The sequence below is a fragment of the Bombus impatiens genome, unplaced genomic scaffold, assembly GCF_000188095.3.
Source record: "Bombus impatiens unplaced genomic scaffold, BIMP_2.2 scf_0263, whole genome shotgun sequence".
Taxonomy (NCBI): Eukaryota; Metazoa; Arthropoda; class Insecta; order Hymenoptera; family Apidae; genus Bombus; species Bombus impatiens.
Window position 1 is genome coordinate 998,782 of NT_176682.1, and position 11,827 is coordinate 1,010,608.

The following is an 11,827-nucleotide window of genomic DNA, read 5'->3' on the forward strand; positions in this document are numbered from 1 at the left end:
AGACATGTTTCTAATATAATAATAATTCAGTCTTTTAATTGCCTAGATATTTGCTCTTTTTTATTCAAATTTCTAATTGTTAATGTCGAATACCTTAGGTCTCTATATTTTCATAATAATATACTCATTATAACAAAGCAATGTTTCTTAAGTATCTTGAATGTAATCTAAGAGCTTAAGGCGCGTTTCTAACATAACAATAATAACGTTAGCTTTTTAGATTTCTTTGATATTATTCCCCTTTTCATTCATGTTTCCAATCGTTCAAGGTATCTTGAATCACGTTTCCATGTATATAGCCACCTTTTACTTAGTTACATGTATATATGTAGAATATATGTAGAATATATGTTCCTACAAATAAGACACAAACAAAAAGAACAGAATAGTTAATAGGTTGTCGTGTATTTCAGATTCGTTTGGTGGCTGCCCGCAATTCCCTTCATGTTCGCCATCTTCATCTACGACGAGACGAGACGATTCTACCTCCGCCGGAATCCAGGAGGCTGGCTCGAGCAAGAAACTTACTATTAAATGCGAAGAAAAATTTAATCATACACGCAGAGCGCGCGCGCAAGAGTTACAAGAGCGAGAGATGCAGAGAGAATGATGAGAGAAAGAGAGAGTGAGATATGCATATTACCCACGCAGATATACACCGAGAAACTAATAACTAAAAAAAATGAGCAAAAAAAAAATATACGAAACAAAGCCAAAAAAAGAAAAAAACATGAAACAACCAAACAATGGGAAAAAAAGATGAAAACGTTAAAAATCACTCACGTTAAATACACACACACACATATTTTACCCATGGGGCGTGCTATTCGGGTCTAACCGTACTGTCGCGTGATGATGATATTATTTTAGATGGGGACAATTCGCATCAGCCGAGCCGAATCGTCGAACGAACCATAGCCATAGTCATTACAATATAGAGTGTCTTGCTGTTGTTTTACCGAACAAACAATAAAAAGCGCTTCTCGCGTGGGAGTAGATAAGTGGCTTGCGAGCACTCTCGTTAGATGGTGTGTGAAGTACAAAACAAGAACGAAATACTAAGTGGAAGATAGAAAAGGGAGAAGAAAAAAGAAGAAGTTATATGAGAAAGATAAGAAGAAGAAAACGTTCGTCGTTCTGGCTCTGCGAGTTGCTTGCACGCGCGTGCCGGTGTATCATTAAACAGAGAGTTCGTCGTTCGAGAAACATCGAAGGAATCGACGAAGAAACAATAAAGGGTTCTACGAGCAACGTCGTCGGGAAGACTTCAAACTTCCGGGTACACACACGTCTGATATGATTCACGAGGTTTATAGGGATTAGTGCTGCCATCTGATCATCGACGAACGTATGATAAAGAAGAAGTACATAAACAGTAGGGCCTAAGACACGAGAATATGAAGAAAAAGAAGAAAAACGGCGTCGAATGGAGTCATCGAGGAAAAAAGAGACTGTATGAAAAGTACAAGCCCGGCAGTGGACACCCGTGTATCTTTTTGGAAACGGAGGGATACTGAAAATGGCGACAAATCGTCGGATAACGCGCACGTCCGTATGAACGTCGACGGGTGTACGACATGGATGAATCTTTTAGAGAAAAAAAAAAGCGGATAACTTAGCATCGATGGAGCATTCCGTTAGATGTCTTGTGATATCAGAGAAAAAAATATTCATATAGGCATCCCTTTAAGTAAAGGAGCAAAAGAACACTGCGCTAGATTGGCACGCCCTTGTTAAGAGTTTAAAAAAAAAGAATTAAAAAATGCAATGTAGTCACGATTAAAAAAAAAAATAAATAAATAAGAGCGGTATTATAAATGTTATACTGATGCAGAAGTTTAAGAATCGATAACGAGAATATATCATTCGCAGTCGACACACACGAAAGAAAAACGTATTTACAGATAGACGTCTCGTGACACCTACAGTCTTACATAGAAACTTCTTAATTGTTAATTAAAGAAAAAAAATAACAATGAAACGAGAAAATCAGTACGCTAGATTGGCACGCCCTAAAAGTTATTCATAACGCGACAGAGAGGGAGTGAGCGAGAATGAGAGAGAGAGCATAATAAAAAGAACATTAAAGAAATTTAAAAAATGACAAAAAAAAAACAGCAAAAAAGAATAAGAATACAGAAGTAATGGAAACGCGTTTACAGTACTCATTATTATTCTTATTACAAGTAATGTCGTTCGGTTCGAGTCTTTAAAATCCGAGTAGCTGTCGAAGAAGCCAGAAGTCGCATCGTGTAGATATTCTAGTAGTTTGTGAGTCTCTGCATGAGAGCTGCTACGCGAATGAAGAGAACGGGCCAGGATTGGACTGCAAAAAAAAGAAAGCTGAAAATGAGAATGCGAAAGGAAGAAAAGAGAAGAAAGAAGAAAGGTATTAGACGCGCGGGGGCAGCACGGGGAACGAAGGCGGCAAACAGACAGTATAATAAGTAACTATCAACTGAATCACTACCAACGGAAGAGAATACATAAACTAGATAAACGAAGAAACAAAGAAGAAGACGGACATAGTAAGAATAAGAGAAGATACACGTTGTTTAAGTTGCGCGCGAGCAAATGCTAAAGCGGTAGTCACGGTTTTGGGAGCCACTGAACTGGACAACCTGCGTACCACCGACGAAACTGGACAAATAAATTACGGAAATGTTATTGATTAAAAGAAAAGAAGAAAAGAAGAAAAGACGAGCTAAGTAGACATGCAAGAATTCGAAATAATTGCGCTACTCTGGGGGCTATGTGGTTTCCATGGGTGAGGGCGCTATGATAGTCGAGGTAACAGGATATTAAAAAATGCTAGTAGAGGATGGTAATGATGTAGGAAAAGCACAGAGTGGAAACGAGAAAAAAATACAGACAGATGAAAAACAGTAAAAAAAAACATTCTTACTTAGGCGAAACTAAAAGTAAAGGAAAAAAAAGGTATAAATTCATTCTCTTAGTTTCTTCATAGGTTTAAAAACGCCAGCGGGACAGCTCGCTATAAATCATATTGACCCCCGAACGCAGAACGCCCTGTACCACCAACCCGCGGTCTGTCGTGTGTATGTGTGTGTCAGTATCGAAACAACGCCCCTTCGAATTTTGTAGGAGCAACAACAAGCCACCACCAACAATACAAAAAGAAAAATCTAAAAAAAATGAACAAAACGAACGAAGGTGACTTAAAATGCCTGCCACGCGACTTTTCGGGCCGGGACGATCCGAGACGTGCGATCATATCAGGTCTTATTTCGAGCTTCTTCGATGTGAAAAAAAACGCATACCAACAAAAATTCGTTTTCGTTTCTCTTTTTGCCTATATATCAATTTTGAATCCTTGTTGCTCGCTTTCGCGGCTTTTCGATGTGTACGCGCGCGCATGCGCTGGCAACGTCGGTGAAGAGGGCGCTTCGTTTCGAGCGGAGAACCGGGGCGGAGCGTAGGTAATGACAAACTCGTTTGTCAAATAAATTTCATCGTCGTTTGCCATAATTGCGACGATACCCCGAAATCAACGAACAGCCTCGATGTGTTTACCACGTTCTCTGGTTCCTCTGTTCCGCGCGAATCAAGGCGAACGGACCGTCGAGGATTCAGGTAGACGAAGGGTGACGCTCGCTCGGCGGCCCTGGCCCCAAAACTACCCTAAGTGTTCAATAATCGAGGTGTTCTCGAGGTGCCGTACACGCGTAACACGTTCTTCGCTTGCCAATCCCGCCGAATTTTACCATGTTCGCGAATATAAGAAAGAAATATATATTCCAAGGGCTACGACTTTCCTCCAGCCCTTCCGATGAATTTTCTCTGTTGTGCGCGCGAGGGGCTGGTTGAATTATTCGGTCCCGTTCACAAACACGTAACAACCATGTTGAATTTTGAATAATCAAATTCAATCAAAAAAATTCGGTAGGACCGGCGAAGCTTTAACCGAATCGTTTTTTGAGACACGTGGATCGTCATTTAAATCCAACTGATAACTCTTTGAAAGAAACCGGGACAGGAAAGAAAAAAGTGAGAAGGAGAAACAGATAGAGGGCAGCAGTGTACCGCCGCGTTGCTCGTCGAACTCGAACTTTGATTACACACCGACAAAAAAGTACATACGAAATGATCACATTAAAAAAACGTCCCCAGTTCTCTTCTTCTTCGCGGAAGAGGAAGATGCTCGAAAATTGTCGAAATAAAAAACATGAATCAGTCGTTACAGTGCTAGATGTTGAGAAGCAAAGAGATGTTCAATGTTATGCCAGTTAATTCCGTTTTTCATGGTGTTTCTTGGTTTCACGTTGCGGGACAGTGTATACCGATAGCTCCGTGTGTGTGTTATCTAGAAAGATCGATCATTCCTGTCACAACGAAATCGAACCAAACAAAAAGATAAGGAAAGAAAAACAAAAAATGGGAAACAGATTGCCTTCAGCGGATCCCCGTGTTTTGAGATAGGACGCGAACGAAAAGAAGAAAGATAGAATCGGAAAGAAGAGAGATCGAGGAGTGATAGCGAGGTATAAGCATGGCGGTAGGGGGGATGATGCATTGGCCCATTCATTTCAGTAAAATCGCTCCCGACATGGGTACTGGAGCTGGATCGGAGGATCCGTGGTTTGTCGACAGGGTGTTCCGTGCCCGGGGGGCGTAGGAGCCCAAAAAAAATGCTTTGCCGTCGTGCGCCTCTTTACTTTAGGCAAATAATTTAAACATTAATAATATAATAATAATAATTATAATATAATACATGTTACAATAAGATATTATTAGATGTAATTATTATATATGGTTTAGTCTAGATCGTGTTGTTGAAGAAAAAAAACAAAGTACGTATAAGCGAACAAAAAAAAAGAGAACAAAGATAAAGATATGAAAAGTATAACGACGACGATGATGAGAGTAAGGGAGAGAGAGAGCGCGCGAGAGAGAGAAAAAATAGAAAATCAAGGAAAAGTGGCGATGAGAGGAATAAAAATTCGGTCTAAGACCACAATATCTTGCGGCGGACTGAGCGGGACACAAACGAGAGAATCCGCTTTTGCTTCATTCTGTGCGCGTGGTACATCGATCTTTTATTTCTTTCTCTTTTATACATATTTTTTTTTTTTTTTTTTTTCTTGAAACGCGTCATATTTAGAGATACATACATCTTCAGTGATCCTTTTACGTACGAAACCGTATTTTTCTTTTCTTCTTTGTTTTCTTTTCGCAACGTTTCCGGTTACGCGGATGGATTTGCGGCTATATTGTATTCCCTCGTTTCGGCGACGCCATCGTTTTCTTCTCACTTGTATTACGCCCGCGGATTCATAGGAAAAGACAATCCTCGGTAAACGAGTCGCAAATCTTTTCGTGTTCTGCAAACGGGTAACCTCGCCAAAAACAACGCAATCGTCGCAAAACTGGTTTTTCGGGTGAATCGGCGTAAAAGAGCGGGAGAAAAAGTGAAATGTGTGAATGTGGGCGAGAGATCGTGTGTTTTAATATAACGGATTCTTCGCTTTTCTGTTGCCGCGATCGAACACAATAATAATTGGCAGTAAAATATTCGAGTTGAAAAAATAAAATCAAAATTCTGGGAATTGAGGAGGAGATAAAAAAGAAAACAAATACTTAAAATAACAAAGAACAGTGTCACGAGAATTCTGTGAAACGTCGCCCCTGCACAGCCCGCCACATCACAACAGAATCATTGAATGATTAAAATATAAACAAAAAAAAAAATGAATGATGTTTTATTAATATTGTACATATTTTAAATAACTGCAGACGGACAAACGGATCGCGCATGAACGGTGACCCACGAGAAGGTGGTCTGTTTAAATGGTCCGCCTTTTCCATACGGGTTTCATACTCTTTTTCTGTTTTTCGTTTTAGCGCCGCATATATGATACACACCCCACACACATACACACCACACACGCTGAGAGACACGTGCGAACATAGAGAGAGATATACACACGTACACGCTCAGAGATAAATGAAAAGAAAATGTACACCGCTCTACCAAACAATCTCTTCTGATTGACGATTCCTTTCATATTGATTATTCTGTAAGTTCTGTTTTCACACGTGAATTACATTAAGGAAGAAACGAGAGACATTGTCCAACCCAAGTGTCATTACTTTTGATGTTAAATAAAAAATACATAATTAATAAAGCACTCTTTATCCTACCTTCCTGACTGGTACTTTCAGCACACAGGCGTAAACATTTGTTACAGGACAGGCGCGACTAAATGAATGGAAGAGAGCTTACTTTAACTATCATAGTATTTATTACACTTATATACATCTGTAATTATTCCAGCCATGTTTAATTTGTATAAATTTTAATTTCACATATACCTTGTTCTTTTATTCAGAGTCTGCTGATGCTAACTTTCGTCTGTCCCTTTGTTGATTCTTCTTGCGCAATCGTTGTATATGTTTCTTTAATTTGCCTGAATTCTTCAATTCTTCATATTGAGAAATTAAGTCCAAAACTCGTTTTTCAGCTGTAAGGAAAGAATAATAGAGTTACTATAAAATACACATTATAGAGCTACAGTTATTAATATCTTATATGTCTACTTACACTTCTTTCTGTATACTGGTTTTTCACCACGTCTGATGGCTTCTATAATCTCTTTCTTTTCTGCATACTCTTTTTGTTCTTTCATATTTCTTCTTTTTTCCTCACGTAATTGATTTTCCAATCTCTGTATAAGGTATTTGATCTTCTTTATCTCTTTTGGGTCTCTACTCTCAACCAATTTCTTTTTTAATTCTTTAATATCATTCTCTTTTATATCATTAATGAACATATAATTTCTTTTAAATTTCTTCGGATCATATATGCCACATAGATTATCGAATCGAGGGTCTCTTGGAACATAATTCTTTACCTGCACCACTTCTCTGAATCGTGAAACAGGCTTCTTTGAAGATATTTCACGCGGTCTGTTTTTATTTTCTCGTTTAAATTCAGTTTTCTTGTTAACCTTCCGTGGACCAAACAATGCTTCCTTATATATTTTACAACCTAATTTCTCTTTTAGCTTTTGCAGATCTTCGAAACTCATTTGTGAGAGCTCTTTCCTAATTTCATCCTAATTAGTAAAAATTTATTCAATTATTAAAATTTCCCATGGTTTTAAAAGTAGTTCTGACTTTTCCTCAATATAAATATAACCTATTCCATTTACAATAAATTAACCTACATTATGTTCGTTACGAAAATAGGAAAGAAATATCATATATGAATATCTACCTGATCTTTATCTTCGTTAAGAAGAGTATCTTCCTCATCACTCATGTTAAATAACGAGGAATATTGAACAAGAAAACAATCGTTCTGTTTGATTCACAATATATTTAGGAAACCGACATTTTATTTCGTAGGTATGGTTTCATATTATGACGGTAGATGATGCTACATCATCATCCCAGTCTGTGCTGACCTCTAATCTGAAATTATCAATTGCAAAATTGTTTAAAAAGGATAAAATTACTTAATATTCTTTTTTACGAAACATAGATTGCGTAGTTCAGTAACCTAAGATAATATATACTACAAAAGATCTTAATATGATATTCTGTGAGAATGTTTTGAATCCACATGTTTCTAACGATTTGGGAAAAAACAGTTATATTGAACTTTTTCAATCATGTAAAATGTGTAATTAAAAGAATAATAACACGAGATACTTTTAGATGAAAAATCATATTCTAAAGTATGCATTGCACTCAGTAGATATGTAAATTCATATACGTAATCTTTCATATTCGATGGTAATTTTCTGCAGATTTTCTAGTGATTGCGCAACATTATGAAATCCCTAATTTTACGTAACGCGTTATATCAATGTCGAGACTTATTGCTATACATATATCACGATAGGACTAGCTTGAACTGCGTAAAAGGATATATAATTGTGCTGCGTAAAATCTGTAAACCTGTATAGTGGCTCCCTCTGCCTAATTGTTATCGAGCTTTCAAGGTTATCTGAGTTTTAAATCTAATAAACATCATTACTTCCTAATTGTATTGGTGTTTTGCTACAAATCCAAAATGCTGCTTTGTAGTTCACTATCACGATTCTATTACCAATACAACTTCACAAAACATAGATATTTCAAACCGAAATACATAGTTTCTATTACATAAAGAATAAAATATTTAAGATTCTCACTATAAGAAAATAAATTATTGCAAATAATACATTTTCGGAAAATGTTAATTTTCTACTTTAAGGTAAAACTTTGTAAAAATAACCTTTGGCATGGTCCACAAGACTTATTAATATTTATAAAAATTAAATATTGACATTTCTTACGCTGTATGTAGTTCTTTCATACTTTATAAATTTCTAATAACGAAAATCACACATTTCTGAATTGCATTCTCGGATGTAAATTTCACATTCCTTACGAGGGGGCAGCACTATCAGAAGTGTCTAAAATGGCGGGTGTGCTGTTCGAGGATATTTTCAACGTAAAAGACATCGATCCAGAAGGGAAAAAATTCGACAGGGGTAAGTCTGAAACACATTTTAAGCTCTTATCTATTTATGGCCACTGTTGCGAAGAAATACGTTCCGTTGTTGCTGCATTTTTAAGCGTTAGAAAAACAACGTTCCATCGATGCTCGTTCTTTACGGACGTTGCCGGGAAGCACATGGCGTGACAGTATAATTTAAATAGTAATTTCTGTAGACGAATATGTAAAGAATCTAATATGTCTAATTGACACAAGTTCAAAGTGTATATCTCAATATTTATTCATCCATGTATATACTCTATAATTGTTTGGAATAGCCTAAATTATGTTAGTCACTCGTCGACAATTTTGTCTTCTGCAGTGGCGGGTTATTTGAAATGTTATACTGAAAAAAGGTTTTTATGAAATCATATTAATAAATCATATCGGTTTAATATTAGAATACATATGTATTTACGTATCCAAAAAATAATAATTGATATGTAATATTATCTAATGACAGTTTTAATAGTATCAAAAATTTATTATTGTTCATCTAACTTTGTCCATGTCTATAGATATCTTGGTATATTTTAATGTAATAGTTTAGTGATATTAATTCTACAAATCTGTACAGTGATTTACTTTGTATAAAGAGGGCGTAAGGGTCGAGTATGTTTGACTTAATTTGAAAGGCAGCTCTTTGTGACAGAACAGTTATTTTTATCATTTTGAACTCTGATTCGAGATTCGCCACTGATATTTCTTTCTCCCTATACAAATCCATCGTCGAGACAATTTGGAGTATAAACATTGTCTCGATGACACAAGATATTTCATTAAAACCGTTCGTAATCAAGGAACGCTATTGCGTGTTGTTTGTTATTCCATTTATCGCTACCTCTTATCGATCTTCTATTTTACATTGTGTACAGAAAAATTTAATGTTCACTTTTATGCTCGTTTCAACTATTTCCATTGTACTGTAGTATCAGGGGGAAAACCCTAATGTACCCCAGGTAGTAGGAGCAATATAAGTGCGGACGGATGAGCCATATACCCGTGGTCGCTTACGATACGGGAGTAATTAAGAAAGGTGTGCTTGACCATGGGTCATCCACATCTGTGTGCATACCAAAATGTAATATAAAAGGTAGCCGTGAACAGAGTAGAATTGCGAAGAGAGTTGCGAGAGAGTTGCGTTGCGGCAGAGTAATGTAGACAGCAATGTAGAGAGCAGAGTAGAGAATGCAGAGCCAAGAAGTAGCGTAAGACGAGTTGTAAGTTGTGAGTTAAGTTGTATAAGCTGCAGCACATCACTGTATTTAGTTCATTAATCAATTAATCAGTTAATCAAAGTATTTAGTTAATCAATCGTTGTTTCCTGTTTTATAAGAAATAATTTAGAGAGAGAGAAAGATCAAACACCAGAGAGGAGGTGTAAGATAAGATATTTTTTCTACTCTCTATAGTACGAATGTTAAATTTTTTAGAACCTGTTCTAAAATGATTGTGCTCCAGAACAGGGCAAGGGACAATTTGAAATTTTAAACTCACGTGCACTCTCAAGTTTTATGAAACTCAATTTATTTCTATAGGAAGTTTTTGCAGGAAAGGTTATTTAGAAATACTAAAGAATGCGTACCAAATATAAGCTTGAGAAGGAATGCAATAACATACGTAGTAAAATGAATTCATATTCGTAGTTAAATTATATATGATATATGTATTAAAATTAACATAATAGACAAGAAGTAATATTTAGAAATTTCATATAGCGATCCTAAAAATTTACAGATATTTCATTATCTTAAGTCATTCCATATTACTATGTATTAAATACAACAATCTTTTACAATTCGCCAACAATCTTCTGACAGCGACACATTTTTCAACAAAAAGTTACATATAAAATCGATCATCGAACGAATTAAATGTTTCCTAGATGCCAAAGTAATTCGCAGAAACATTACGTCACCCTATACTTTGATGTCTAAATTTTACGTAGTGACCTTGAAAATTCAGAAGAGCACCCTTTTCTCAAAAAGTTCCCTGTATTATACATATACTACATATATACTATCCTTTACTATTCATTCACAAACCCTGGGAAACTTCATCCAATAATATATTTTCTAACCAAATGTCGCAAATAAATCGAACGTATCGCAGACGATGTGCTTCGCAGAAAAAGCGCGGCTTGTATCGCGCGCCACCCTATATTTTCACCTACATTACCGCTGGGAAAGGGTTCCTCTGGAACAGCAGCGTTCGAACACGCGGATGGGTGTTAGTGGGGCTACCTAGGCGTGCGAGCGAGAGAAAAGATGGGATTTCGGTTAGCGGGGAAGAGAAAGGAGTGGAAGGGTGGGGAAAAAGAGCGACGGGACGCTGGGAGCGGTATCGAAGCCAGCTCGCACGATGGAGTAGGAGGAGGCTGGCTCCTGCACGGTAAAAGCACCTTCTCTCCCTTTCCTTCTCTTAACAGTGCATGCTACGTATTCAGTTGCTCCAGAAAACATTCCTCGCGAAAAATGCGACTAATCGGTGCGCTCCACGTGGCTGTAAATCCAGCCTGTCCGGTAAGAAACTTTTACCGCGATAGAACCACTTCGTTCTCGTTTCCACGGGGGTTCCATCGCGATAATTCACATCACCCGTCGCAATCCAGATATCTTAGCCCGTATATCTTCATTCAAGGTATTCAATATCGATGCACGTACGAAATAGAAAGCGACTAGCAGGGGAGGCTTGTAAAACGGCCAACGTGAATATCGTTCCATCGTTCCGATGCGCCTCGCACCCGCGCATCTTCTATATGCGCTACGAGCCTTTTCGAAAAACATACGGATATGGTTGACGGGGACTGGGAACACGGTGGATCACGCGATGCTATCGATATTCAAATATTCCATCAAATCCAATTATATATCCTATATCTTCGCTTCAAATTCTGTAGATGCCCTCGGTATAAACGTCGTATACAATATTCATTCTTATCCATCTTGTACTATGTAGTATTCACGGTCATCATTTACCACGGATATCTACATATAACGATTCCTCTCGACTTTCACCAGAAATGTGGATAGACGTTTATATAGGTATATAGAATGAAAAGGGCGGTGGGACGCGATCTGCCGGCAGCTCGTTGCTTGGTGGTAGTTCGATGGGTGGGACGGGAGGGTCATGACGGGTTTGCCAGGGGGTCGAGGGGTGAAAGACGAGGGGGCTTGGCAGTCTGTGCTGCGGCCGGTCGATGCAGCAACGATGCCCGCAGCCGCAGCAGCTAGCACCGAGCAACATCGCATTCGCGTAATACGACGCGACTCTGGCTGCCGTGGGGAGGTGAAATGGAAGGGAGGGGGGAGCAGCCGGGAC

The 11,827-nt window shown here is 37.8% G+C and overlaps 3 protein-coding genes across 10 annotated transcripts in view; 2 read left to right on the plus strand and 1 right to left on the minus strand.

The window, feature by feature from the left end:
• The window catches only part of LOC100745576 (sodium/potassium-transporting ATPase subunit alpha), a 170,552-nt gene extending 164,406 nt beyond the window's left edge, over positions 1–6,146 (plus strand). For all 8 annotated transcript variants that reach the window (XM_012384467.3, XM_012384465.3, XM_012384466.3 and 5 more), the window contains one exon: positions 414–6,146. In XM_012384467.3, the coding sequence (XP_012239890.1) occupies positions 414–534 (121 nt within the window). In that variant the 3' untranslated portion in view covers positions 535–6,146. The remainder of the gene's footprint in view (positions 1–413) is intronic.
• Positions 6,147–6,240: 94 nt separating this feature from the next.
• On the minus strand, positions 6,241–7,402 carry LOC100745821 (ribosomal RNA processing protein 36 homolog). Its single transcript, XM_003488750.3, has 3 exons — positions 7,238–7,402; positions 6,563–7,076; positions 6,241–6,482 (listed from the first exon to the last, which is right to left on the minus strand). Exons 1-3 carry the CDS (start codon positions 7,280–7,282, stop codon positions 6,343–6,345), a joined length of 699 nt encoding a protein of 232 aa, XP_003488798.1. The 5' UTR covers positions 7,283–7,402; the 3' UTR covers positions 6,241–6,342.
• Positions 7,403–8,368: 966 nt separating this feature from the next.
• The window catches only part of LOC105680630 (DNA-directed RNA polymerases I, II, and III subunit RPABC3), a 73,183-nt gene continuing 69,724 nt past the window's right edge, over positions 8,369–11,827 (plus strand). Inside the window, exon 1 of the mRNA XM_012384495.3 lies at positions 8,369–8,501. Coding sequence (XP_012239918.1) covers positions 8,429–8,501 — 73 coding nt within the window. The 5' untranslated portion in view covers positions 8,369–8,428. The remainder of the gene's footprint in view (positions 8,502–11,827) is intronic.

Coding starts and splice junctions, on each gene's coding strand:
- LOC100745821 (XM_003488750.3), bottom strand. CDS start 7,282: ATGAGTGATGAGGAAGATACTCTTCTTAACGAAGATAAAGATCAG. Junction 7,077..7,237: donor TTAACGAAGATAAAGATCAG/GTAGATATTCAT, acceptor TTTACTAATTAG/GATGAAATTAGGAAAGAGCT. Junction 6,483..6,562: donor ACCAGTATACAGAAAGAAGT/GTAAGTAGACAT, acceptor CTTTCCTTACAG/CTGAAAAACGAGTTTTGGAC.